We start from the raw sequence: 23,161 nt of genomic DNA on the forward strand, positions 1-23,161 counted from the left end.
TGAGATTTTCAAAGCTCTTGACTTGGTATCAAAGAAACCAAAGAAAAACCAAGAACTTTGTCCGAGAAGTTGACAAAAAAATGGTTTTTTTTTTTTTGTGTGTGTTCTTCATCAGCTAGCTCGGAGGACTGTGCTGCTGCTGCAATTTTATAAGATGCGAGTAAGCACCATCGGCTTTCGCGACAAGCTCCCAGTGACTTCCCTGCTCCACGATGGTTCCATCCTGGATCACCGCGATCTTGTCCGCGTTTCGTATCGTGGACAAGCGATGAGCAACCACGATTGTCGTCCGGCCTCTCATCAACCTGTCCAGCGCCTCCTGGACGATGTGCTCCGACTCGGCATCCAGCGCGCTGGTGGCCTCGTCCAGCAGGAGGATCGTCGGGTTCTTGAGCACTGCTCGAGCGATCGCCACCCTTTGCTTCTGTCCACCCGAGAGCTGCGCTCCTCGCTCGCCGACGCTGGTTTTGTAGCCATCCGGCAGCGCGCTGATGAAGTTGTGAGCGTTTGCTGCTGTTGCTGCCTCGATGATCTCGCTCTCCGTCGCGTCTTCCTTGCCGTAGCGGATGTTTTCCTGGATCGACGTCGCAAAGAGAGCCGGTTCTTGCTGGACGAGGCCGACGAAGCGCCTGTATGATCGTAAGTTGAGGAGCCTGATGTCCTTGCCATCCACCAAAACTTTCCCTGCCACTGGATCGTAGAACCTCTCGACTAGTGAGATGACCGAGCTCTTCCCGGACCCGCTAGCTCCAACTATCGCCAGGCTCTGGCCGATGTGAACCTTCAAGTTTAAGTTCTTGAAGATGGTAACTTCCGGCCTTGTTGGATAGTAAAAGTCCACGCTTCTAAGCTCGATCTCTCCCTTCATGTTCTTGACAGTCTCGGCACTGGGATCGTCCGGGTTAATCTCTGTTTTTCTGTCCAGAATCGCAAACACCGACTTGAGAGCCTGGCCACCTTTCACAATGTCTGGACTTAAGCCGAGTGACTCCCCTATACCGTTGGAGGTGATAACCAGCACGAGGAAGGCTTTGATGGCGTTGCCAAAGCTTGCTTTGCCATCTCGGACGACCAAACCGGCGTACCAGAGCCCGAGACCGAACGAGGCGAACAGGAAGAAGGAGCCGACACCATAGCCAATTCCCGCTATCTGTCCTCGAACGAAGCTACTCCTCTTCGGGACTTCGAGTTCGTCAGTAACTAGCTCGACCATCTTGGCCTCGGCGTTGAATGCTGCCACCGTTCGTATGTTGCTCACGGCCTCGCCGGTTAGCTTGGTAGCTCGCTCGTGAGCCTTTTCAATGTTCCCGGCAAAGCCTTTGAGGAACATTTGCTGGATAGTACACAAAATTCAAGTTTAAAGAGCAGCGAAAGATGAAGCATCACGTAAACCACGTACCTCCGAGATGCCCGAGGCGACGAGTAGAGGCAGCGAAGCGGTGACGACAAGTGCTATCCTCCATTCCACAATGAACGCTATAAGGAAAGCTGATACCAAGAGTGACGAGTTTTGGAGGATAATAGCAACTCTATCTCCCATGGTGGCTCTAACAAAACCCGCATTGGTCGATAGCTTGGAGGCAATCTGACTGCTGCCGTTCTCGTCACGATCGAACCAGCTCACCTCAAATCTTGTGACGGCTATAAGACGAAACAAAGAAAAACAAAACGTAAGAAAATCTGTGGATAAGTGAGAAAACTATAGTACCTGTGAACATGAGTTCTCGGATACGCTTTGTAAGGCTCTCTCCAGTTACTCCAAACGAGTAGTGCAAGAGGGAGTGTATCATCCCCACACTGACGCCTATGCAGACGAAGATGATGGAGTATTTTTGCACTTCGGACTTCATGTAGCTCTTGTCCGGATTGTAATAGATGCTTAAGACGCTGCTGATGATCATCGCAAACACTGGATTTACGAGCCCCGCCACAACCGCAGCTGCGCTTCCGAGAAGAAGAAATGGCCATTCTGCTGCGTTGAGCTTCAGGAGTCTAAAGAAGTAGGAGCCTTTTTTCTCCTGCGCTTCAAGCTCAACACCTTCGACCAGTCCGTCTGACTTTGTGCTTGACTGCCGGCTTATGAAGCTCCTGACTCTTGAAAAACTTATCAGGCCGCTATGCTCTGCACTGCTTCTTCTCATCGAGGTCGATCCAGCTTGAGACTTGAGAGATTGCCTGCAAGAACAGAGAGCAAAGTATAGTAAGTTAAAAATCCAACATTTCTCAAACCTTTCGTCTCGAGCAACTTCTCTGGCCATGTTTTGGAGGTGTACTAACGTCGCGTATGCTCCCCCGTCACCTCTAGAGGACAGCTCGTCATGAGTCCCAAGCTCCACAATCTTTCCTTCTTGGACGACGGCGATGGTGTCGGCGTTTTGAATCGTGGAGAGACGATGCGCGATGATCACGGTCGTGTGTCCGTGCATGAGCTTGTCCAGAGCATCCTGGACAACATGCTCGGACTCTGCGTCCAAAGCACTGGTTGCTTCGTCGAAGAGAAGAATGGAGGGATTCTTCAAGATGGCTCTCGCGATTGCTATACGTTGTTTCTGACCGCCCGAGAGCTGGACACCTCTCTCTCCAGCCTGGAAGATCGAAGCAATGAAAAGAAGTATTTCTCCCTGCGAACTAATTCACAGCATACCTGAGTCTCATATCCGTGTGGAAGTTGTGAGATAAAGCTGTGAGCGTTTGCTGCTTTTGCGGCGTCCTCGATCTCTTCCCTGGTTGCTGATGGTTTACCGTAAAGGATATTGTTTCGTATAGTCGTGGCAAACAAAGCAGGCTCCTGATTCACAAGCCCGATTTGAGATCTTAGCCATTTAAGATCCAAAGTTCTGATGTCGTGACCATCAACAAGAATTCTCCCTGATAAAAGAAAGTCAGATTAGTGGGTATGTAATCATAAGACTGAACTGAAATATTACCAGAGGTTGGATCATAAAAGCGCTCTATAAGCGACACAACCGTGCTTTTCCCTGAGCCACTACCGCCAACGATCGCAACACATTTTGCTGCCGGGATCGATAAAGAAAAGCCTTCAAAGACTTTTATATCCGGTCGTGAAGGATAGCTAAAGTGCACGTCCTGGAGGTCGACATGTCCTTCAACTATGGATAGTGTTTCGCCTTTCGAGCTGGTGTTGATAGTTGGCTTGTGATTGATCGCCTTTAAGATTGTCTGCGTCGCTGCTCTCGCTTTAGCGAGAGCACCAATACTCGGAGAGGCCTGTCCCAAGGAACTGCAAGGAAAAAAACACGAAAAGAAAACACTCTCTTAAGTTTCACAGGAGCGATAAGTATTAAGCATGATACTTACATACCACCGATAAGAACGGCGAAAATCGTCGACAAAACCGAGCCTCCGGTGGCATCTCCCTTCCTGACGAGGACTCCACCGTACCACAGGAGCAAGGCCCATGCACAGAACATGGTTCCATACAGTCCTCCAACTCCAAAGCCTTTGGCAGCTCCACCTTTGTATCCCAGCTTCAATGATTTCTTGAGAGCATTTGTATAAGCAGCGAGGGCCTTCGTTTCACCGACAAAGGAGTAAACTGTACGTATTTGAGCGGTCATCTGGAAAGAAGAAAAGAATAAACTTTAACTCTCATACGTCAACTCTACAAGCTAAAGTCTACGAAAGAAACACAAAAATACCTCTTCTACAATGTTTCCTGGCTCAGTATCAGCCTGGCCTTTTGACGCAATCCCTGTGATAGCTTTGGTATAGAATCCCCCTACTACAGCAATCACGGGAAGAATGGCCAAAGTTACAAGGCCGAGCTGCCAAACGGTAGCAAAACCGACAACGAATCCTCCAATAAATGTACTGACAAAGTGTAGGAATCCTCCCATCTACACGAACAGTCTTAGCTAGCGGAAGAAACCAAGAAGACAAACTCACCTTCTCACCAATTGCCTCTTGAATTGTTAACATGTTGCCCGAAAGATTGTCAACGATATCACCTGTTCGAGCCTCGAGATCGAAGTAAGAGATGTCTTGCTTGAGCATGGCTTCCAGGTAGACGATCCTCATTCTGGAGACTTGACGCTCACCAGCTTGCATCCAAAGCGCTACCTCTGCAGTCAAGAAAAGCTTTTAGCTCCCCAAGATCGCAAAAAGCCATATAGATTACAAACCAGCCCAGGAGGCAAACAAGATAGCGATTCCCAGATACACGAAGTACAAAGAGTACTGGAAGAAGAACAGAGCTGTTTCAAGCAAGAGAGAAAGACTCAAAGAAGTACCTTTGATACTTGGCGATACATTTCTTGTGGATCGCTGGCCAGACTTCCAAAACTGTTGAGCAGCTTCCCGAAGAGGAGGAGGAAGATTGGCAGGGCAAGTCCGTGAGCCACAGCTCCGATAGTTCCCCCAAACATGAAAGCACAGTCGACACCATCGGCAAACGCGAAGATCTTGTGCAAGGGGATGCTGGCCTGCTTCTCCTCCTCCATTTTCTTCTCGGAGGAGATGGAGTTGTCCTCCATCGTCCTGTCGAGCCTCTCCAATTTCTTGTCAAAAGCGGTCTTCTCGGATGCTACTTCTTTCCTGGAGTTGCCGCTAACTTCAATACCTTCCATGCTCTCCTAAAAGTGAGGAGAATCAGCCCTGATTGGAAGAGTTTTAAGTCAAACACACTTGGCTTGGCTCTCACGGAAACAAAGTCTTGATAACCTACACAAGCTTGGTAAGAATTTCCACAGCGTTTACACGGAAGAGAATCCTTACTTGAGATGCGATCCAAATTGAATAGCTCTGCGAGGAAGAATCAAAAGCAATGCATCGATCGCGAGCGGCACTGCGCGACAAAGCCAAATCAAATACGAATGGAACAATAACAATCGGTCCACTGGAGATTAAAAAATCACGCTCCACAGTGGCGCGATTTGGAAGCATTCTTGTCATTGCGCCTCCTTCTAGAAATCCCCTTGTAAACCCTAAATCTGGGGGGTTAGTACACGTGGCAGATTCTAAGCAGTCCACGTGGCAGTTTATGGGCAGTCAGCGTGGCACAATGTCGAACGTTCTGGCAGCGATTTCCAGGTTAGCGTGGGAGCTGTCGTTCGTCAAAAGCTGGCACACGCAGAGAGAGAGGGATCGAGGAGCTAGGGTTTTGGATGGGCAATGGAAGAGGAGGCAGTGACCGAGGAGGAGGCGGTCGCTCTCAAGCGATTCAAGGGCGTGATCCTGGCGCGGGGCTATCACTACCCGCAGCGCGGCGACGATCACACGCTCCTGCGCTTCCTCCGCGCCAGGGCGCTCGACATCCGCAAGGCCGCCCAGATCTACGGGGACTACGTCAAGTGGCGCCGCGATAATCACATCGATTCCTTGCTCCAAGTGCGATCCAATCGATCGAGTCTTCCTTCCATGCATCGATTCATGCGCTGTGTGTTTTGTGACCTTCCAGACATTCGCATTCCCGGAGCTGGATGCTGTCTTGGCAGCTTGGCCGCAAAACTGGCACAAGACTGATAGATTTGGCCGACCGATCAACATCCAGCTAATCTCGAGGTACTTGAAAGAGTTTCTACTTTTGAGAGAGAAAAAAGAAAGAGAAGAGATGATCAATCACCATAGCTAAGATCTTTCTCTTCTTCTAGATTGAGAATCCAGGAGGTGTTCCACGCTACCACCGAGGAGAGACTTTTGAAGAGAGCTCTTTGGGTGTGGGAAGAGCTCCACGAAGTGAAGCTACCGGCGTGTTCTAAAGCCGCTGGCCACCAAGTTGGCCGCGCTACAATCATCGTGGATCTCAAAGATATCGTAAGCACACACATTGGTTATATATGATCGATCGATTGATACCTTTGCTTGCTGTGACACAGCCTTTGGGAACTCTCACCAATGCTCATGGACGCCGGGTGCTGATCAAGATGGCTCAAATCTTCTCGCGCTACTATCCCGAGTACCTCGGCCGACTCATCATCGTCAATGCTCCGGCCGCTTTCAAGGTGCTGTGGGAGATCCTCTTGCCTTTCATCGATGCTCCAACGCAAAAGAGAATTGGGATCCACAGGGGGAACGGGCTGGCCGATTTGCTCAGCGTGGTCGCGCCAGAGAACCTCCCTTGCTTTCTCGGTGGCTCTTGCAAGTGTCCCCAAGGCTGCGAGAACTCTTTAACCGGACCATGGAGCGACAAAGTTGACGCTCAACAGCGAATGTAAACAACGAGATGAAAAGATTTTTTTGAGAAATCCGAGTTGCAAAGAAACTCACAGCAGGGCTTTCGCAATCATCCAGCCTCGGAGCTTCACACCGCTCGTCTCGTCCTGTACGTTTAGTAGCGGCTGGAAGAACTCCAAATGTAACAACGCAAACCTTTGCTGTGATCAAAGTAGCTCGTTGATGGGATTGACGGTGAGAAAGCCCGACATCATCTTGCCGCTCGTCATGCGCAGGCCATCGATGATACAGCTCCAAGTCGAGCCCAACGCGCCAATGAAAAAGTCCGACTCGGCTGCCATGAGCAAGTTTACGAAGGCGTTGTCAAAGTTACGTCTCTTGCCCAGTTGAGCCATGTACGCGGCCATGCTTGTGCTCCCGGACTGCCTTGTGATGTTGGTGAAGTAGAAGTTCCAGTCCGTGTAGCTCCGGCTTTCCTCCACAACGTTCTGTCCAGCACAAACACTACACTTACTGCATCAAACTATATGAATGTAAATTACCTCCATTTCTGTGGAGAGCCATATGCCTCGGACGTGAGGAAACGCCCGCTTCAGATGCTCTGCGAGTTTCATGTACTCCGGAAACGCAAATACTCGCATTTCCGAGCCTTTGTCTCCTTGTCTAACGTGCATGCTTACAAGAGGCCGCGGAATCCATGGTCCCAGACTACTCCACACCAGCTTTTCTATGGGTGTCCGCTCCGGCTGAGCGTACTGTACCTATATAGTAGAAAACGTTACGACACGCGGTACTTGGCACACAAAACAAACCTCTGGCCATTCTCGTGGAATTAAATCCAAAGCTATCTGGGCGGCTTTAACTCCAAATGCATCGTGGCGAGCACGGTTGAGTAAATTACACAAGTTTTCGCTTGGAGACCGCATCAAGTATCGGAGAGCCTTCAGAGAAAACAAAAAAAAAAAAAAAGGACAGAAGATCAAGCCACGAAAACGACGTACAAAAAATGATCAATAAATACCTGAGTCCTCCACCATCTTCGGTCTTGTGCTTTGTAGCCCGACAAAAGACTACCATCGAGTTCGACTGTCCGTTGTATCGATTCCCATGGTCTGCCCCAGGTGCTTCAAAAACGCAATAGGAAAATCAAAACGGGCTTTGAAAGACGAAAACAAAGATAGGTGAGAACACTCACGTTGGAACCGGCACTTCCTTCCAAACGATAAATGGGGGATAGTTCTTGGTGCTCGTAAGTATTCCTTCTCGCCACGCAGACTTTAGCGTGGAAAGTTTTAATGCACGATCTATGCATTCGTTTGAAGCTTCTGCTGCAAAGTAGCACGACCACCGCGAATGGCTTGACCCTGCCCAGATAGCAGTTCTTTACATGACACAAGGCACAGTATACGTACCAGTACATCCGCTGTGATTGGCTCCGTGGTAGTCTTTCGTTACTAAAACTCTTCCTTCTCGCAAGGCAACTGCCAGAAGTCCAGTCATTGCCACGAGCTCCGCACCAACACCAATTGAGCTCCTAGTCTTCTGGCTTTCCCAGTCTGCGAGGAGGAACTTTGCGCTGCTGCAATTTCGCGGATGTTGATTGAGCCATATGTCGCGTTGTGCTCGTCGAGTTAAAGGAAGATTGTCCTCGTCACCACCTTGAATCTTCGAGATAGAGATCGACCTTTAGCTGGCTCCCAATCAAGAAAAAGTATAAGTAAGCTCTACTAACCCAAGGCGGGTACGGTCCTTGTAATCTGGCTTTGGTCGAGAGCATTTCTTCTCCATCGTCTTCAACAGATAAGCCCCCTCCCAGCTCTAGACCGAGCGCACCTTTCCAAAGTGTCCACAGGGGTCGCTTTCCATCGTGTTGGCGAGAGTCCAGCCTGGTGAAGTCTTCGCTACTTTTCTTACAGTCCTGAAAGTGAGGCGCTCTTGGTATATCCGATCCCGCGGCTCTAGCACCTTGATCCAAAGTCTTGCTCCAAAGATCTAGCAGAATTCTCACTCGATTGTCGTCGCTATGGATTTCACTGGTAGCATTATCTGTTCCTGATCAAATGCAGAAACAAGTCAGTACCAGCTCGAGTAAAGGTAATTCAGCACAGAAATACCAGCATAGATGACGGGAGCCAGAAATCCATAAGGAGCATACTTGTTCACGTTGTCAAACAAAATGATCATACACAGTAAGGTGATGATCATAAAGCACCAAGGACCTTGAAGCTCAACCGGCGGCCGCCTGGAAACCATCCCCGGAGACCTTGTAATGAGATTGAAAAAGTGATGCATCGATGAAGCCCTCCAAAGGGTTGAACCACTTCATGCTGCTCGAAGTGAATCAGTCGTCGATCAAGCACCAGAATGCACGTAAAAGAAGACAACAGAAAGAAAACGCACAAGCTTCCTCAAATCTTGCCAAAATCTACGTTGCTTAAAACGTAAGAAGTCCCAGCAGCATAAAGAACGGTCACGAGCAAACACATGGAACGTTGTTAGACCTCAGGCTCCAAAAAGTTACGTACCAGCCGTTTAATGCATGTTGTTGCAGCTCGCGACCTCTCCAAGCGAAACCTGTAAAACTTCCCAAGCAGACAAAAGAAATAAACAAATCGGGAAGTGCTACAAAACAAAACGCAAGCACTGAACGTACCAAGGAGGTTTTGTGTCTCTAGGACTCTCCATCCCAAATCTGTCATAGCGCTCGCACCGACCTGGATAAGACCATTCGTGGCGTTGGTGTTTGGACGCATTTAGTTGTGGCAGTCAACAGATGTCGTCTGAAGAAAACTCCAAGTTGCTGATATTCTATTTGAAATTGCGAGTGAAGTCTCACTCGATCCTCGTCAGTCATGTTTTCAGCAGCTGCTTGCTTGAACTACACAAAACAGGAAACAAAAAAAAACTCAAAAGTAAACAAAGAAACGCGTTGATGTCTGGTGATTGAAATGAGCGCTACGTACCCACAATAAGGAGTACCAAAGATTCCCAGCTTTTCTGCTTTCTATGGAAATCAGATCGCGGAGGAAAGAAAAACTCGCACAAATCGAATCCATTTCATTGTCAAAGAAAAACCGGTAAGAACTGACAAAGAAAGTGCTGTGGAACAATTACGTACCATAAGCCTTCAATGCATCGCCGGTGAGGCGACAAATCCTCCACTCGGGCAGCACGAGGGCCCCCATTTCCTGGTAAAACTTGATAGCATTCTCGTTCCAATCCAAAACGCACCACTCCACTCGGCCAAGCCCGCGGTTGGCAGCTTCCTTGGCAACTGTCCGGAGAAGAATTCTTCCAAGTCCTTGCCTTCTATACGGCTCCCTGACGAACAAGTCCTCGATGTAGAGACCCGGCTTGGCCAGGAAAGTGGAGTAATTCGGGAAGAACAGCACGAAGCCAGCCACGATCCTGCCGCTGTCGCTGGTGAAGAAATCCTTGTCTGGATCGGCTATTTCGGCGCCGATCTCCACTTCTGGAACAAAATTTCGATTGAATGCCTGAGGATATTTCGGCCAAAACCACGCACCTTGAGAAGCCAGACAGTCTCCAGCAGCAGCATTGCTAGCGCTGGATCGCGAAATCTCAAGCAGCAGCACAGTGAGGCCCTGGAACGCCGGCGCGTTGAAGAGCGTCGACCGGTACTGCTCCTCGGTGCCAATGCAGGCGTCGGCCAGGCGCTCAAACTTCGCGAGCTGCGCGATCATGGACGCAATGTAGGGCACGTCCCGGGGCGACGCGATGCGCACAGACGCCATGGCCATAGCTGAGCTCCACAAAATTTTAGGGCTCTTCGCAATTTTAGGGTTTCTCGTTTAAAACATCCCCTTTAAAAAGTATCTTACACTATAAAGTAGCGAAGAGAAAGAGAAAAAGATTCTGTTTACACAGGAGAGAGAGGAGTGTGTGTGTGTGTGTGTGTTCTTCGTTATCGCAGCGCTAGCGCCACTTCGTGTAACCTCTGTAAACATCCCACCCAGTCTCTGGCTCCTTCCTCTTGATCGCCGCGGCCTGATGAAACACTCGCATTTGCTCGTCCAGCAATGGAATCCCGTAGTTTTGCCGAGCTTGATCCGGATGATGATCGCCCAAGTTCGCCGCCGCCGCTGCTGCTGCCGCCGCCGCCGCTACTGCTGGATCCGGTCCAGTGTTTAGATCCAAGCTCCTCCTTCCCCAACCTCCAGCCGAGCCAGACGAGGCGTCCACTGCTCCTCCTCCGGCGTGATCTCCCGGCATGAAGTAAGGTGGCTGCCGTCCAAAAGCTCCCGAGTTTGAGGTGATCGTCGAGAGCGATGGAGCTGGGATGGACGAGGACGCGACGTAAGGTGACGGAGCCACGAACGTCGCCGCCGCCGCGGAGAATGGGAAGCTCGAGTTGAAAGAGAAGCCTGGATACGAGTAGAGCGCCGCTGCTGCCGCCGCTGCCGCTGCCGCTTGAGGATTTTGCTGGTAGCTTCCGAGAGCCGAGGATGATGGAACGCCGCCACCACCGCCACCACCTCCGGCTGCTGCTGCTGCTGCCGCCGCTGCTGCTCGATACAAGTCCGTCGAGAAGGAGCCTCCATTCACGAAAGGATGCTGCTGCTGCTGCTGCTGCTGCTGGGTGGAGTAAGAAGCGCTTTGCTGATCGGTTCTTCCGGTGGTGGTGGCGCCACCGGCACTGGAAACTCCTGGATAGCCTGGAATCCCAGCTCCCGGAACTGAGGAGAACCACGAGACGTTGAGAAGCTCACCGCCTCCACCGTTGGCATTCATCACCGGGTTGCTGCTGCTGCTAGCTTTCGGCTTGGTGGTGAGGTTCCTGAAGAACATTTCCTCGCCGCCACCGTGACCACCGCCACCAACGCCAACAGCGGCGGGATGATCTTCGAAGGCCGGACCGTCGTTTAAGTCGAAGTTTCTCAGCGTTGAGGTGCTTGAGCTTGCTCCTCCCGGGGGCCTCAGGCGTAAAGAGCCGCCTTCTTCGCTCTCCTGGTTGAGATCCAAGGCCGCTGACGCCGCCACCTTCTTCTCGGCTCCACCGGCGGAGGAAGTGTTGGGAAAGCCGGAGAGGAAGCTCCGGGCAGCAGCGGGAGCTGCATCCATCTCCGCCACCATCCCGAAACCCGAGTCATCGCCTTCGGCTACGTTGAGATCGATGTCGAGGAAAGCTTTTCCTTTCTTTTCCGCTGGACGGAACGCGCTCGTTGCTGCCGAGCCTTTCCATCCGGCCGCGTCCTTACTGGCCTTCAAAGAGCTGGGAGGAATGAAAGTCCTGGTGGAAGCCATCACTGCTATAGGTGCCGATAGAGAGCTGAAAGGTGGTGGCGCCGGAAGAGGATTGGTCGGGAGTGGAGTAAACATCTGTCCTGAGGCTATTGCTGGTGGTGGAGAATCCTCCGCCGGGAAGCCTTCGTTTAAGTCGAACAAAGGCCTAGCACCCCCACCACCACTTTCGCCTCCTCCATTATCATCTTCGCCTAGAGCTTCCTCCATTGGAGTATCCTGTGCTGCTGCTGGTTGGAGTTCTTGCTGGTTCTCATCCGAGGTGATCATCGGCTCAGCGGTAGAAACTTTCCCACTCTCAGCTCCAGGCTGTGAGGCTGCCTGTTCTTCCGAAGCTCGCTGTTGCTGGCTCTCTTCCACCGCGTCGGTATCAGCACCGGCGCGTGGCTTTGCACCGCCATAGCCCTCCTCGATCTCTTTCGCCACCATCCTCGCCACCTCGAGAGGATCCTCCTCGGAACTCGGGCTCTCTCCAGCCTTAGCAGCAGCGTCCGACTTTGTAGTATCCGGCTTCTCGGCCGCGGGCTTCACTTCCACAGGATTCCTCTCGGCGCCACGTCTCACTTCGTCCGCCGAAACATCATCCGATGTCCGTGAGCTCTGCCGCCTCAAGTTGTCCGTTTTCACTGGCTCTTGAGCTCCGCCATCCTTGACGTCACCGTTCTCCGGAGCGCTGGGTTTCTGTTGCTGCTCCGGCTTCTCGGCAGGACACGCAGCCGACGTCGTTGCTCCTAAGTTGTCGTGCTCCACGTTGATCTCCTCGGTGACTACGCTCCGTGCTGTCGACACTGTGACGCAGCTTCCATCACACTTTAGCATCTCATCGGCGGCCACAGTAGCCAGCAAGCTCATACCTCCGTCGACCACATTAGATGCGTTGTTCTCTCGAGCTGCTTTCTCCGAAGAAGCTTTCCTGGCCTCGGTTCGCTCGGTTTTCTCAGCCGCAGACTTGTCACCACCCCCTCCTCCACCTTTTGATTCGCTTCTGTGCCGCTTGTCCGAGCTGATCTCGTGGTGTTTGCTGGCCTTCCCATGACCGCCGGCACCCTCTCCTAAACCGGAAGAGCTACTCCTGTCCAGCACCTTGGGTGAAGATACCTTGGCGATTACCTGAGAGTCACCATTTGCTCGAGCTGGACTTTTGCCAGGATTTGGAAACCTCAGTAAAAAACGCTGGGGCGTGTCAGTGTCGCCAGGGGACTTCTCCGATCCAGCAGGCCTCTCGGCTGAGTTCGCGTTGGTCCTGCTCCACATCACAGACTTCCCCGAACCATTTTCCTTTTGAGCGGCAGCCGCGGAAGCATCAACTTTGGACGAGCGAGTCGACTTCGTTTTCACTTCCTCCTTGCAAGCCGATGTCACTGGAGCGCTCGACCACGCAGGACCGTAGTTCTGCGCATGGCTAGCACAGCTCTTCTCCTCCTTCAAGGATAGACCCTGGATCTCGTTAGAACCGCTGTTGTTAGGCGAATTCTCCTTGGAGCTTGCAGTTGTACCAGACTTTGAAGTTGCGGAGCCAACTGATTTGGCCGGCGCCTCCGTGTTGGGCCCGTTCGACGAGGCAAACTTTGTCGAGCTCTTGGCATCCTTCGCGACCGGCTGGAGTGGATCATTCGCCGGGGCCTGCTTGCTCCCCATCTTCTCCCCGGATTGCTTCACCTCCGCCCCGACCCGCTTCTTCCACGTCTCCACCAACTTTCGTGCCTTCTTCTGGATCTCCACCATCCGGTGGCTCTTGAGATTGTTCACAGACTTCCCAACGTGACAGGACTTGAGAGCGTCGAGATCCACGGGCAACTTCTGGAGCGCTCGCAGCAAAGTCAGGAGCAACTCGTCGAGCACCTTGTCCAGCTCCGCCGGGTGCCCGCAGTCGCTGCCACTCTTGCCTTTGTGAGCCTCCTGGAGCCAGTCGTCGAGCACGGCCAGGCCACCGAGCTGGACGAGACGGTCGCGGCACTCCTGCTTATCAGTGGAAGCCACGACACCAGCTAGCATGATTCGTCGCGAAGCCACTTCCATCGGCTTCCGGATGCCGTCATTACGATCTTGCTGCATCAAGCTCACAAGTTTCTCCACTCCTGCCAGGCTGCAGAGCCCACCATCCTTGTCAATAATGGAAGCGATCTCCTCCGGCTTTGTCGAGCTCTTGACGAAGCTCGACTCGGAGTCGTCGGCCTTGGCACGCTTGGGGGTGGCAGCGGCAGCGGCGTTGGTGTTGGTGGTGTTGCTACTGGGCTCGTGACCGGAATCACTCCTCTCCCTCTTTTTGCCTTTGGAGCCGCCGACTGGAGTTTGCGGATGCTCCGAGTGAGAGAGAGCCAGTGCTCTTGGCGATCGAGCACCCGGCTGTTGTATAGCAGCTTGCATCTCCAATTTGGTCCTATTAAGTAACTGATCTACTTCTTCCTGATGCTCCTGGAAAAAAAAGAGAAACGAGAAGAGATCAGTGGAGTGACAAAGAAAAATCCAAACTTTACAAAGGAAAACGCCACACTCACATCTGTGTAGTCTCGATCCGTTAGCCACCATAAGCGCTTGTGTGAGGTATCATAAACTCGGCGGCAAACGAACGACGAAACTCCAGAGGGCAGCTCCACACCCTTGCGCAGGAAAGCAACTCGGCATGGATGAAGCAGCGATGCCGCCGGTGTATCATCCTTGTGGAACGAGTAGAAGATCTCGTTGGGCGCCGCGTCGATGGGAACTCCTCTAGCTAGCTTGATGTCCGCTGGACGGTAGAGCCAATTCACTTTAAGCCTTACAGTCGTATCCTTGTCTATCGTCACTTTGCGAAGGATCCCAATGAAAGGGGGCGCGTTCCCGGCCTGGAAAAGAGCGCACTCGCCAACTTCGATCTTTCGCCCGTCCTATAGAACCAAGAAAAAAATTAAAAAACAAGCCGAGCACGAATGATAGAGAGGAAGAACAAAAATCTTGGAAGGAAAGAGCTACCTTCGTACAGTAGGAAGAAGATTTGTAGCTGGCGGAATCGATAGCAGCACTTCGAGGCGAGGAAGAAATCTTTCCTGGCAGAGGAGAGAATTTTTCCTTGCTATCGGCTGGCTGCCCATTTGCAACATGTTGCCCATGCATATCATTGCCTACTACCACCGCAAATTCCAAGAAACCAGACCCGGAGGATTGGCATAGCACAACGATCAAGCACGCGACTAAAAACTAGCGAGATTCAGAGAGATTTCGCCTAGATCTGTACAAGACTCGGGAAAATCGATCTACTTTAGAAGGGATTCGTGAAGAAAAACACGCAGCCGCGACCGCTATGTCAAAAATGCGGAGCTGCGACAAAACCCTGGACAGGAACCACGATTTCTCCCCGAAATCCGATCGATTCACCCTCGCCGTAGCGATTGGGAGCCTTAGAGTGACCAGATCTTGCTCGCGCCAGTCGATGAGCGGCGATTTTTCTCACGACGCCATACCGCCATAGCCACACACTATTACTCTCATCATCACAGAACTAAAAGCCCTTGCCATCCCGGCGCGTCTCCGCCGTTGGATTTCACCCATCCTGGCCGTCGGATACGCGGTCAGCTCGGGTTACTCCGCGGGCAGGTCGGACCGGTAGCTTCCCGGCAGCGGCGCAACGCCGGACTCCAAAGCTCGCGTCCAAGCCAATTAAGTCCGGAGAATTGTGGCCACATGGCCATCCCACAAGGCAGCCACGATTTGGCCATCACTTTTGTCCACCACATACGAGCCAATCAATATTTAATTTAATTTTCATCAACACATAGAACAATGCTGCTGCCGATCCATGGATCAATCGATTTTCTTTCGTTTTTGTTTTTCCCAACGGTACAAAAGACCATGGGATCCGTACGGGAGGCTATCATCGCCGCGATCCAACGGCTCCGCCGCGAGATACGGTGTTCAAGGCGCGTTCGCGCGTAAAAAATTTCGTGACGTATGGAATAAATCCCGACGATGTTGAATTACGGCGCGCCGGGGCCCAGTGGTTTTCAAACCATCTATGTCGACATGGGTCATAGGGGCGAAACCGGCCACGAGATGAGCGGTCAGGATCGCGCCAGGATTCCAGCGTTATCCAGAGAACGGACGGCCAGGATGTCGCCCGCATTCTGCCCACAAATCGACAAGCAAAATTTGGAGTGATAGTGAGATCCCAATTCCCCCATCGCGAGTCGCAGCAGCAGTTTTTGATGGATCCATTCCATTAATTACGAGAGGCGCGCAGAGAAATAGCTGTGATGCGATGCGCACTTGCATTTAGGGGGATGGAGATCTGGCGGCTTAAATTTAGGGTTCTTAAGAAATTGCGCGAGGGCGGGCGGCGGGCCAGCGAAGCCCAGGAGTGTTTTAAATGAAATCTGTTAGACATGGCTTTATTCGCCATCGATCGCTCCAGAAAATTGTTCGTGACAGATCATCGGTTGCTATGCCCAAATCTTCGATCGTATCAGAATGTGGGTGTTCTCTATTCATCCATCCAGAATGTGGGTGTTCTCTATTCATCCATCCACGGATCGCTCGAAAACAATGCACCTGTGTTGTGATCAGTTCTAGGGTTCTTTTGGAAATAATGGTTCTTCTCTCGTGAACACGCTTTGTTCCCACTGATTAGCGACGAGGTTGAGAAAAAAAAACGAGCGATAAAACTACAAGGAAAAAAATCAAACACCGTACCATGAAAATCAATCCCATCGGTGGGCATCCATTTGCCAGTGTAGCAGTGACTGATGCCCAGCCCACTCACAAAGATATATATTCTTCTCTCCAGAAGCATAATGGAGGAATCAGCCTTAGCTTGCAAGACAGAATAACCAAAAGCTGTGATAGATCCCAAGAAAACCAACCATGAACAACAACAAAGAGAAAACAAAAGGAACGGGAGAGCTGACAATCTTACCTGGTGCCTCGAAGATCACAGCCTCCTCGTTTCACTTCTTGGCGAGATTTGCCTCGAGCTTGCTGGAGTCGACGAGATATGCGAATCCATAGGACAAGTTCTTGATGGTCGAGTCGTGGAGGTCTTGCTCCTCGGTGGCGGTGGCGTCGGTGGAGAAGAAAACCCGGAATCCACGAACGAAAGCGTCACGGGCGGTGGTCTCGCAGCACAGATTCGTCATCACTCCCGTGACAATCACCTCCTTTCGACCGGACTTCCTGAGAAAATCTTCCAGATCGGTATTGTAGAAGCCGCTGTAGGTGCGCTTGTGGACAATCTTATCGCCCTCCCGTCGATCCACCTAAAGATCCACACCAATTGTGACTATTAGCTCCTCCCCCAGAATATTTCCTACTAGAGATCGATCCAGACCTCGGGAAGAAGCTCCGCCTCGGCAGTGCCATCCAGAATGTTGCGATCCCACCACTCCCCCAGCATTCCATAATCCGAGGGATCCTTGTGCGAGTGGCGAGTGTGCACAACCGGGATCCCTGCCGCCCTAGCCGCGGCGATTGATCGATTCAGCGCCGGAAGGATCGGCTCCGCCATGCCGCGAAAGTACTCCTGGACATCGATCACAAGCAGCGCCGCTTGGGCTGGATCCGGCATTCTCGATCGCAAGCCCATCTCCGATAAACCCTAAAATTTGGCAAACCAATTTATCTGTTAGACTAATCTTCTGGTAGGTCCCAGGTTCGATTCCCGAGAGAAACCACTGTGGGGACTTTGTTTTAGCGCGCTGTCTGTCACGTCTCGCGTAAGCCCGAGAGAGAAAAGAGAGGAGCGAAGAAACAATAAAAAAACTTCACGGGAAGATGGATCCACGGATCCAAACAAGCGAACGAGGAGGCGATCACAAAAAAACAGCTACCTTGACGACGCCAAAAAGGAAGGAAAGATGCCACATTTGTCTCCCTCACTCTCCGTGTTGTCCATGATCTCATGCTTTTCAAGGTTCCACTCGGAGAAACTTTGGGACAAAGTGGCGCGTAAGTACTCCCGGAATCCTTGACACGCACGGCTCTGTTTTCACTTCTCCTATTTCTTCGCTTTCGTTTTTTTTTTCTTCGTCCCGCCTTTGGCAACTTGCTAGCTGGAAACCACTGCTTAGGCGGGCTTAGAAACTAGAAAAGAATGCAAAAACAAAACGCTTACCAGCTGAAACGTCACTTGAGAAGATTCACCAGCCGGCTTAGAGCGAACAAAGTCGTGCAGAGGCTGAGAAGGAACCCGGCGATGAGAATCCAATCCAGGGAGTAAAGTCTGGTGGCACGACTCGATGACTTTCCGGCCGCCGTGACAACCAAGGTCGATCTTTTGTCCTCAAATCTGTGTCTTAGTCCTCCGTTATCTTGCGTGCTCCTGTACTCTTCCTCCTCTCGGTCATCTCCGGCGTGAGATTTGCACGAACAGTCATCGCAGCACGGAGCTGTTCGTGTTGTTGTTACAGCATCGCAATCCCCTTGACAAGCGCTCGCACAAACTTGCTCGCCACGGCCAGCTCGGATATCGCGATCGAAGGACGAGCCTTCTTCAGGAGCACGGCTGTGGTGATCACCATCGCACAGTGAGGATGGATACGGCTCAGCTTTCACGGACCACCTCCCGACACTCGTGATCTTGCAGTTGACGTTGGAGCCCAGAAGGCCAGGGAGAGACGGAAGGAGCACTTGCACGTAGCTTTTAGTATGACCAACCTGCAAATCAAGGCTCACTTCAGTGCTAAGCGAATCAACAAAGGAAACAAAACTATAAAAAAGAACCCGAGCTTTGAAAGCTTACGAGGTGGATTCCGTCTGCTGCCGTATCGGTCACCCATACTCTGTACACTTTGCCCTCCATGTCCGAATACGGCGTGAAGGATTCAAACAAGCTCGTCAGCAGCCGGCTTCTTTTCTTAACTTCGGCTGTTGGAACACGCTTCATTCGAGCCGCTGGAGTCCCTGCCATCAGTCGATACATTATTGCGGGAATTATTGAAGCGCTAGAACGTCACACCTGGCCGAGGATAAAACTGAGATATGTGAACTTGCGGGAACTTGTAGTGTTCTATCAACTCCATAGTCTTGTCAAACTCGTCGGACGTCTCTCCTAGCAGTGGCGCGTCAAGTATTTTGAGTCGTGACGAGAAGAGGATCATTATTTCTTACCTGGAAACCCGCATATTATATCCGTCGCAATATGAATGTCAGGAACGAGCTCGATGAGAGTATCAGCAACTTGTTTGAATTCGGCAACAGTGTACTCCCGCTTCATTGCCTGCAATCATCATGAATTCATGCTTGCTTGCCAAACTTTGTGACGCAGAAGAAGAATAATTGCTTCTCACCTCCAAGACGGAGTCGCTTCCGGACTGCACGGGAACATGAAGGAACGAATAAACGCAAGGGTGACGAAGAATTTCAGCAATCTCCTTGAGATGCTGCAGTATATATGGTGGATTTGTCATGCCAATCCGCAGCATCACGCTTCTATCTCGAGGAAGCTCTGCCACTAGCGCGCGAAGAAGTGTTGGAATATCACTCCCTATATCACGCCCTGCACCGACGCAAAGTTAGATTCGTCCTTAGAAACCAATAGAGAAAGTACCATAAGCTCCAGTATCCTCGCTACTTAGCCAAATCTCTGTTACACCCTCGGACACAACCCCTTGCAGCCTCTTCACCTTTTCTTCGCAAAAAGAAAAGTTATAGAAAGTTTAAAACACAAGAATGAAAGAAAAGAAAAGCTAGCATTTACCAGAGCCTCGATCTTATAGCTGCCAAGATGACCCCGTGCGTGTTTCGTCTTGCAATACGTACACGAGCCCAGGCAGCCCACGTTGATTGGAATAATCTCCACAAACTTGTTCTTACGGACCTGGATGGGCAGGAAAATCCACCTCTTTACGGGTTATCCTGAAACCTCATGGCAAACCTTGGGTAAATCAAGCGATGGAAGTGTACTCCGCCTGAGCAGCTTGACTTCGTGACCTTTGAGAGTCTCTTCCACCACCTCCACAACACGCTGTATTTGCTGCACTCCTACAACGCTCACGCCTTCCAAGTCTTTCAGATCCTTGCTTCCCTGAGGAACGCACCCGGCAATCACCAAGGGAATCGTTTGAGCCTTTCCTTTGCGTATCAGTGTTTCCATTGCAGACTGACTGGGTGCCTTCACTGTGCATCTGTACAAAAAGCGTCCTTTACAATCGTCTCCGCAAGTAAAAGAGGAAGAAGAAGACGAAGAAAAGAGAGATTCACGGACTTACGTATTGATCAGCCAAAGGTCGGCCTCGTCAGGATCTTCGGATATCTTATAGCCGTAAGCGAGAAGTTGCCCGGCCATGTACTCACTGTCACTCTGAAAAGAAATCCATTTCAAGGGCGAAAAGAAAAGAATTTTGGAGCAGCCCAGTACCTGGTTGTGTGCGCAGCCAAATGTTTTCAGGAAAATTGTCTACACGCAAACACACATTTTCAAACACGAGCTAAAATTCGAGGACACCATACCTGCGTTCCGGGAATTTGTTTCGCTTGCTTTGATTCATCCGAGGAAGGATTTCGCCGCTTAGATCGCAACTTCACCTCGATCACTGGACGATCGTGATGAGTCGAGCGATTGCCCAGCACTAGATCCTCCATGTCCCCCACATCGCCTTCCATCTCGCCCAAATTCGCCCTAACCCTAAAACCCCCTTAAACCCTAATGGAGGAGGACAAGAATTTGCGAGCGCGCCTCGGGGACGATGGACTCACCGTGATCAATGCGGCCGAGAAAGGGCGATGCCTCGTCGCGGATCGCGATTTCTATGCGGGTAATCGCTAGGATTTTGCGGCATTTGTGATGTGAAAGCGTGGATCTCTTTCTATCCAGGCCAGACAGTGCTGGAGCAAGATCCTTACGTCGCTGTGCTCGACGGCGATTCCAGAGGCAACAGATGCGATGCATGTTTCAAGCAATCTCCAGCGCTGAGGCGCTGCTCGGCTTGCAAATTCGTGTTTTATTGCTCTCCTACTTGCCAGGTACTCTGTGTGACGTGATAGAATAGTTTTTACGTTCTATTCCTTAGAGATCGCAATGGAAGATCCATCAGGAAGAATGTAAGGTTTTGGTTCGGTTGAGCACGGAACAAAAGCGGCCTACCTTGCTGCTAATGCTTCGTCTTCTCGTCAAACGAGAACTCCAAGCTACTGGTGTACGTATTTTTCTCGTTTCTTTTTTATCACAGTAGCAGTCACAAGTTCGCTTTGTTTTGTTCCAGGTTCTTCCAGTTACTGCTCTGGATAACTATGAGATTGTCCGGGCTTTGCCAACTCGTATCCAGATTTTCTTCTACGTTTCGTTCACTGCCTTCTTTTTGCTCGTCCTTGACTAACTTCAGATTTTTCCGAGACTGGAGATGAGAGGCTCGTTATGTACGCTCAAATGGCTGTCCTGATAAAGACTATCTTGAATGCCAGATATGCTGAGGATGTGAAGGAGATCACGAAGGATATTTGCAGAGTTCGTCGCTTTCAAGTGTTTTGCTACTAAGATGCGGTTTTGTCTGCAGATTTCATGCAATGGTCATACGATTTGCGACGATGAGCTGCGTCCTGTTGGCATTGGACTTTTTCCTGTGGTGTCTATAATCAATCACAGGTGCGTTTGACACATTTTAGCTGACTTGAATGCTCACATTTGTGCTCTTTTTAGCTGCTCTTCAAATTCTTTGCTCTTGTTTGATGGCAAACACGCGGTCGTCAGAGCTCTCGGAACCATCAGCAGAGGTTGTGAGGTTTGGTCTTCTGAATGCTCTGCTCAATTCATACTAACATTAGAGTTGGACAGGTGACTGTGAGCTACATTGAACTGGGAGCGAGTACAAATTCCCGTCGAGAAGCTCTTTCTGACCAATACTATTTTCATTGCAAGTGTCCGAGATGTACCGATGTAAGTCCGCAAGCTCGTGCATCTTTTATGCTCGCGTTTTCTTGATAGACTTATCCAGGACTCCGAAGCTGGCCTTTACAAAGACGACGTGCTCGAAGCCGTGGCTTGTCTGGATCCAGCCTGCGAAAGCTTTATGCGTCTCTCCAATGGTATGTGCTTCGAGATTTCCAGGATTAACTTTCTAAAGTACTGTAGGTTCGTGGAGATGCATGTCGTGTGGTTCTAGTCGAGAGCCAAATGAAGTGAACAAACTTTCAACCGAAGCAGAGGGTATGATTGAGAAGGCTAACCGTCTCCAAGCCGCTGGCGGTATGCTTGTATCGTTTTCAAGTTGGTTTTATAATTTCTGTTTCTCGCATTTAGATCTTCATGGCGCGAGGATGGCCTTTCAACAGGCAGAGAAGTTACAGACAGAGTTGTGGAATCCTCGATCAGTGAAACTGATGAGAACACGCGACCTGCTGCTTAGGGTATGATCGAAACATACTTTGTTCTTGACCTGCCTAATCTTTTCATTGTTTGTGTATTGGATGAAGGTATATCTCTCTCTGGAAGATTGGGACTTGGCACTACATGTTTGCCGGCTTACTCTTCCTGCTTATGAGAGTAAGCTAGTCTCATATCCTTCATAAGCATTAAAATTCTCTTTTCCAGCGGCATATCCTGGAAGCAAACATCCATTGCTTGGGCTGCAATACTACACACTTGGGAAGCTTGAAATGTAGATCTCGAGCCGACGTATGATTTCTAAACATCGGTGATGTGTGTTTCCAGGCACGCTGGCAGTGTCACAGAAGCCGTGAGAGCTTACGCAAAAGCTTTCGATATCCTTAGCGTCACTCATGGCTCCAGAGGCGAGTTTGTAAGAAAGCTGCGCAATGAATTAGACCAAGCGAAGATGGTGGCCTCGTCACTGCATGCTACTTCACCTCGGGAACGATCCTGACGATGATTTCCTCAACACATTGGTATAAGTGCGTTATGCCCGAAGGCTTTTGGAAGTGATCCCAACGATGGAGTCACTGGACTGGAAACGTCCATCAGGAGAATGTAAGTAGCTGAGCTCTAGTGATTCTGTTTTAATGCCACTTCAGATAATAAGGAAGTTTGATATATCTTTTAATGGATAAGTTGCTGATGTTATGATATTAGAAGTCATTTTTGTATAAGGAAATAATCATTGCTTGAGAAGTTCATCATTAAGAGATATATAAACATCTAAAAGTGGTGTTTAGTATTGTAAGGACTTTAGATTAGGCCTACAGATAATAAGGGCTAAATAATGTTCAAAGTGGCAAGTGTCACAAAAACTATTGTCATTGGAGAGGGATTGTAAGTGACTAGTGATTATTTGTAAACTACTTAGTTTAAAGAAAATGACTTGAAAGATGGGTTCAAATATAAAAGGGAAAACCCGATGAAGAAAAATATACTCTCTTTTCTAATTGATTAAAGGTTTTGAAATATTTAAAGTTAAATAATCCTTGGGTTTGAATACTATACAACTATACCATATGTTGATTGACATTCGACAAGTCTAATTTACTCAGGCTAAGGGTAAGGTGTCAAAAGAGTAAAGATCTTAAGAGAGTTATAACTCTTAACTCCCTTTCATGAGTGCATAAACTTGTAGAAAAGTATAATAAATTATAAATAATCAAAGAAAACAACTTGAAAGGGTAAGTTTAAAGCAAATATAAAAAGAAAGATAAAATTTCACCCTTTAATAAACTTGAGGGAAGTGTGATGGATTATAAATAATTAAAGAAAAAAACTTGAAAGGTAAATTTAGAATAAATATATAAAGAAAGATAAGATTGCACACTTTTTTTAAATGATTAAAGATTTTGGGATATTTTGTAGCGCATGTGATCATGGGATGAAATTTAGATATACTATCACCGTGGATCCTTGGAACCTTGGGGG

The 23,161-nt window shown here is 49.9% G+C and overlaps 8 protein-coding genes across 18 annotated transcripts; 2 read left to right on the forward strand and 6 right to left on the reverse strand.

Moving 5' to 3' along the window:
• Positions 1-42: 42 nt before the first annotated feature.
• On the reverse strand, positions 43-4,875 carry LOC9645733 (ABC transporter B family member 19). Its single transcript, XM_002969858.2, has 12 exons — positions 4,735-4,875; positions 4,251-4,680; positions 4,143-4,197; positions 3,907-4,082; positions 3,660-3,857; positions 3,319-3,578; positions 2,928-3,241; positions 2,645-2,868; positions 2,230-2,585; positions 1,709-2,175; positions 1,400-1,641; positions 43-1,333 (listed from the first exon to the last, which is right to left on the reverse strand). The coding sequence occupies exons 2-12, from the start codon at positions 4,584-4,586 to the stop codon at positions 116-118; spliced, it is 3,846 nt and encodes a 1,281-aa protein (XP_002969904.2). The 5' UTR covers positions 4,587-4,680; positions 4,735-4,875; the 3' UTR covers positions 43-115.
• Positions 4,876-5,052: 177 nt separating this feature from the next.
• Positions 5,053-6,203, forward strand: LOC9645734 (phosphatidylinositol/phosphatidylcholine transfer protein SFH11). 2 transcript variants are annotated; one of them, XM_024675016.1, is made up of 5 exons: positions 5,053-5,346; positions 5,417-5,520; positions 5,610-5,772; positions 5,835-5,960; positions 6,026-6,203. In XM_024675016.1, exons 1-5 carry the CDS (start codon positions 5,131-5,133, stop codon positions 6,152-6,154), a joined length of 738 nt encoding a protein of 245 aa, XP_024530784.1. In that variant the 5' UTR covers positions 5,053-5,130; the 3' UTR covers positions 6,155-6,203. The 2 variants fall into 2 exon arrangements, with proteins under 2 accessions (XP_024530784.1, XP_002969662.1); XM_002969616.2 differs by having other exon boundaries at positions 5,835-6,203.
• Positions 6,171-8,928, reverse strand: LOC9646721. 6 transcript variants are annotated; one of them, XM_024675008.1, is made up of 11 exons: positions 8,786-8,928; positions 8,658-8,706; positions 8,247-8,374; positions 7,865-8,184; positions 7,545-7,797; positions 7,328-7,496; positions 7,154-7,256; positions 6,945-7,073; positions 6,675-6,893; positions 6,328-6,620; positions 6,171-6,257 (listed from the first exon to the last, which is right to left on the reverse strand). In XM_024675008.1, exons 1-10 carry the CDS (start codon positions 8,883-8,885, stop codon positions 6,339-6,341), a joined length of 1,752 nt encoding a protein of 583 aa, XP_024530776.1. In that variant the 5' UTR covers positions 8,886-8,928; the 3' UTR covers positions 6,171-6,257; positions 6,328-6,338. The 6 variants fall into 6 exon arrangements, with proteins under 6 accessions (XP_024530776.1, XP_024530775.1, XP_024530774.1 ...); XM_024675007.1 differs by having other exon boundaries at positions 6,171-6,278; XM_024675006.1 differs by having other exon boundaries at positions 6,173-6,620.
• Positions 8,929-9,169: 241 nt separating this feature from the next.
• LOC9645735 (L-ornithine N5-acetyltransferase NATA1) lies at positions 9,170-9,903 on the reverse strand. The gene is made up of 2 exons (XM_002969860.2): positions 9,659-9,903; positions 9,170-9,604 (listed from the first exon to the last, which is right to left on the reverse strand). The coding sequence occupies exons 1-2, from the start codon at positions 9,891-9,893 to the stop codon at positions 9,243-9,245; spliced, it is 597 nt and encodes a 198-aa protein (XP_002969906.2). The 5' UTR covers positions 9,894-9,903; the 3' UTR covers positions 9,170-9,242.
• Positions 9,904-9,957: 54 nt separating this feature from the next.
• On the reverse strand, positions 9,958-14,914 carry LOC9645736. Of its 2 annotated transcripts, XM_024675002.1 has the most exons (4): positions 14,347-14,914; positions 13,893-14,261; positions 12,249-13,809; positions 9,958-12,182 (listed from the first exon to the last, which is right to left on the reverse strand). In XM_024675002.1, exons 1-4 carry the CDS (start codon positions 14,485-14,487, stop codon positions 10,069-10,071), a joined length of 4,185 nt encoding a protein of 1,394 aa, XP_024530770.1. In that variant the 5' UTR covers positions 14,488-14,914; the 3' UTR covers positions 9,958-10,068. The 2 variants fall into 2 exon arrangements, with proteins under 2 accessions (XP_024530770.1, XP_002969907.1); XM_002969861.2 differs by having other exon boundaries at positions 9,958-13,809.
• A 788-nt stretch (positions 14,915-15,702) lies between these two features.
• LOC9645737 (nicotinamidase 2) lies at positions 15,703-16,966 on the reverse strand. 3 transcript variants are annotated; one of them, XR_002992377.1, is made up of 4 exons: positions 16,694-16,966; positions 16,283-16,622; positions 16,060-16,180; positions 15,703-15,989 (listed from the first exon to the last, which is right to left on the reverse strand). XR_002992377.1 is itself a non-coding variant. In XM_002969862.2 (3 exons), the coding sequence occupies exons 1-2, from the start codon at positions 16,946-16,948 to the stop codon at positions 16,314-16,316; spliced, it is 564 nt and encodes a 187-aa protein (XP_002969908.1). In that variant the 5' UTR covers positions 16,949-16,966; the 3' UTR covers positions 15,703-15,989; positions 16,283-16,313. The 3 variants fall into 3 exon arrangements, 1 of the variants encoding a protein (XP_002969908.1); XR_002992376.1 differs by having other exon boundaries at positions 16,060-16,203; XM_002969862.2 differs by lacking the exon at positions 16,060-16,180.
• A 203-nt stretch (positions 16,967-17,169) lies between these two features.
• Positions 17,170-19,995, reverse strand: LOC9645738 (threonylcarbamoyladenosine tRNA methylthiotransferase). 2 transcript variants are annotated; one of them, XM_024675005.1, is made up of 12 exons: positions 19,813-19,995; positions 19,721-19,759; positions 19,572-19,663; positions 19,238-19,487; positions 19,061-19,180; positions 18,911-18,986; positions 18,651-18,859; positions 18,472-18,580; positions 18,320-18,412; positions 18,104-18,264; positions 17,477-18,018; positions 17,170-17,414 (listed from the first exon to the last, which is right to left on the reverse strand). In XM_024675005.1, the coding sequence occupies exons 1-11, from the start codon at positions 19,963-19,965 to the stop codon at positions 17,488-17,490; spliced, it is 1,833 nt and encodes a 610-aa protein (XP_024530773.1). In that variant the 5' UTR covers positions 19,966-19,995; the 3' UTR covers positions 17,170-17,414; positions 17,477-17,487. The 2 variants fall into 2 exon arrangements, with proteins under 2 accessions (XP_024530773.1, XP_002969909.2); XM_002969863.2 differs by having other exon boundaries at positions 17,170-17,424.
• On the forward strand, positions 19,994-22,358 carry LOC9645739 (histone-lysine N-methyltransferase ASHR1). The gene is made up of 14 exons (XM_002969617.2): positions 19,994-20,117; positions 20,177-20,325; positions 20,373-20,498; positions 20,565-20,619; positions 20,685-20,806; positions 20,856-20,944; positions 20,999-21,080; positions 21,134-21,235; positions 21,294-21,384; positions 21,431-21,544; positions 21,599-21,705; positions 21,772-21,841; positions 21,890-21,956; positions 22,010-22,358. The coding sequence occupies exons 1-14, from the start codon at positions 20,009-20,011 to the stop codon at positions 22,179-22,181; spliced, it is 1,455 nt and encodes a 484-aa protein (XP_002969663.1). The 5' UTR covers positions 19,994-20,008; the 3' UTR covers positions 22,182-22,358.
• Positions 22,359-23,161: the final 803 nt, after the last annotated feature.

The sequence above is a fragment of the Selaginella moellendorffii genome, unplaced genomic scaffold (assembly GCF_000143415.4).
Source record: "Selaginella moellendorffii unplaced genomic scaffold, v1.0 SELMOscaffold_13, whole genome shotgun sequence".
Classification (NCBI taxonomy): domain Eukaryota; kingdom Viridiplantae; phylum Streptophyta; class Lycopodiopsida; order Selaginellales; family Selaginellaceae; genus Selaginella; species Selaginella moellendorffii.

What these genes read in the sequence shown, in the direction of transcription:
- LOC9645739 (XM_002969617.2), top strand. Translation starts at nt 20,009, where the DNA reads ATGGAGGAGGACAAGAATTTGCGAGCGCGCCTCGGGGACGATGGACTC. An exon ending in TGTCCGGGCTTTGCCAACTC is followed by an intron (nt 20,620 to 20,684) that starts GTATCCAGATTT and finishes GACTAACTTCAG; the next exon opens with ATTTTTCCGAGACTGGAGAT. An exon ending in TCACGAAGGATATTTGCAGA is followed by an intron (nt 20,807 to 20,855) that starts GTTCGTCGCTTT and finishes TTTTGTCTGCAG; the next exon opens with ATTTCATGCAATGGTCATAC.
- LOC9645735 (XM_002969860.2), bottom strand. Translation starts at nt 9,893, where the DNA reads ATGGCCATGGCGTCTGTGCGCATCGCGTCGCCCCGGGACGTGCCCTAC. An exon ending in AGACTGTCTGGCTTCTCAAG is followed by an intron (nt 9,605 to 9,658) that starts GTGCGTGGTTTT and finishes ATTTTGTTCCAG; the next exon opens with AAGTGGAGATCGGCGCCGAA.
- LOC9645733 (XM_002969858.2), bottom strand. Translation starts at nt 4,586, where the DNA reads ATGGAAGGTATTGAAGTTAGCGGCAACTCCAGGAAAGAAGTAGCATCC. An exon ending in AAGAGGCAATTGGTGAGAAG is followed by an intron (nt 3,858 to 3,906) that starts GTGAGTTTGTCT and finishes CTGTTCGTGTAG; the next exon opens with ATGGGAGGATTCCTACACTT. An exon ending in CACACGGATATGAGACTCAG is followed by an intron (nt 2,586 to 2,644) that starts GTATGCTGTGAA and finishes TCGATCTTCCAG; the next exon opens with GCTGGAGAGAGAGGTGTCCA.
- LOC9645734 (XM_002969616.2), top strand. Translation starts at nt 5,131, where the DNA reads ATGGAAGAGGAGGCAGTGACCGAGGAGGAGGCGGTCGCTCTCAAGCGA. An exon ending in ACATCGATTCCTTGCTCCAA is followed by an intron (nt 5,347 to 5,416) that starts GTGCGATCCAAT and finishes GTGACCTTCCAG; the next exon opens with ACATTCGCATTCCCGGAGCT. An exon ending in AACATCCAGCTAATCTCGAG is followed by an intron (nt 5,521 to 5,609) that starts GTACTTGAAAGA and finishes CTCTTCTTCTAG; the next exon opens with ATTGAGAATCCAGGAGGTGT.
- LOC9646721 (XM_024675008.1), bottom strand. Translation starts at nt 8,885, where the DNA reads ATGCGTCCAAACACCAACGCCACGAATGGTCTTATCCAGGTCGGTGCG. An exon ending in CAATCACAGCGGATGTACTG is followed by an intron (nt 7,497 to 7,544) that starts GTACGTATACTG and finishes CTATCTGGGCAG; the next exon opens with GGTCAAGCCATTCGCGGTGG. An exon ending in GGCTCTCCACAGAAATGGAG is followed by an intron (nt 6,621 to 6,674) that starts GTAATTTACATT and finishes TGTGCTGGACAG; the next exon opens with AACGTTGTGGAGGAAAGCCG.
- LOC9645738 (XM_024675005.1), bottom strand. Translation starts at nt 19,965, where the DNA reads ATGGAAGGCGATGTGGGGGACATGGAGGATCTAGTGCTGGGCAATCGC. An exon ending in AACAAATTCCCGGAACGCAG is followed by an intron (nt 19,760 to 19,812) that starts GTATGGTGTCCT and finishes GTTTGCGTGTAG; the next exon opens with ACAATTTTCCTGAAAACATT. An exon ending in TTGGCTGCGCACACAACCAG is followed by an intron (nt 19,664 to 19,720) that starts GTACTGGGCTGC and finishes ATTTCTTTTCAG; the next exon opens with AGTGACAGTGAGTACATGGC.
- LOC9645737 (XM_002969862.2), bottom strand. Translation starts at nt 16,948, where the DNA reads ATGGGCTTGCGATCGAGAATGCCGGATCCAGCCCAAGCGGCGCTGCTT. An exon ending in AGGCGGAGCTTCTTCCCGAG is followed by an intron (nt 16,623 to 16,693) that starts GTCTGGATCGAT and finishes GTGGATCTTTAG; the next exon opens with GTGGATCGACGGGAGGGCGA.
- LOC9645736 (XM_002969861.2), bottom strand. Translation starts at nt 14,487, where the DNA reads ATGCATGGGCAACATGTTGCAAATGGGCAGCCAGCCGATAGCAAGGAA. An exon ending in CTTCTTCCTACTGTACGAAG is followed by an intron (nt 14,262 to 14,346) that starts GTAGCTCTTTCC and finishes TTGGTTCTATAG; the next exon opens with GACGGGCGAAAGATCGAAGT. An exon ending in CGGATCGAGACTACACAGAT is followed by an intron (nt 13,810 to 13,892) that starts GTGAGTGTGGCG and finishes TTTTTTTTCCAG; the next exon opens with GAGCATCAGGAAGAAGTAGA.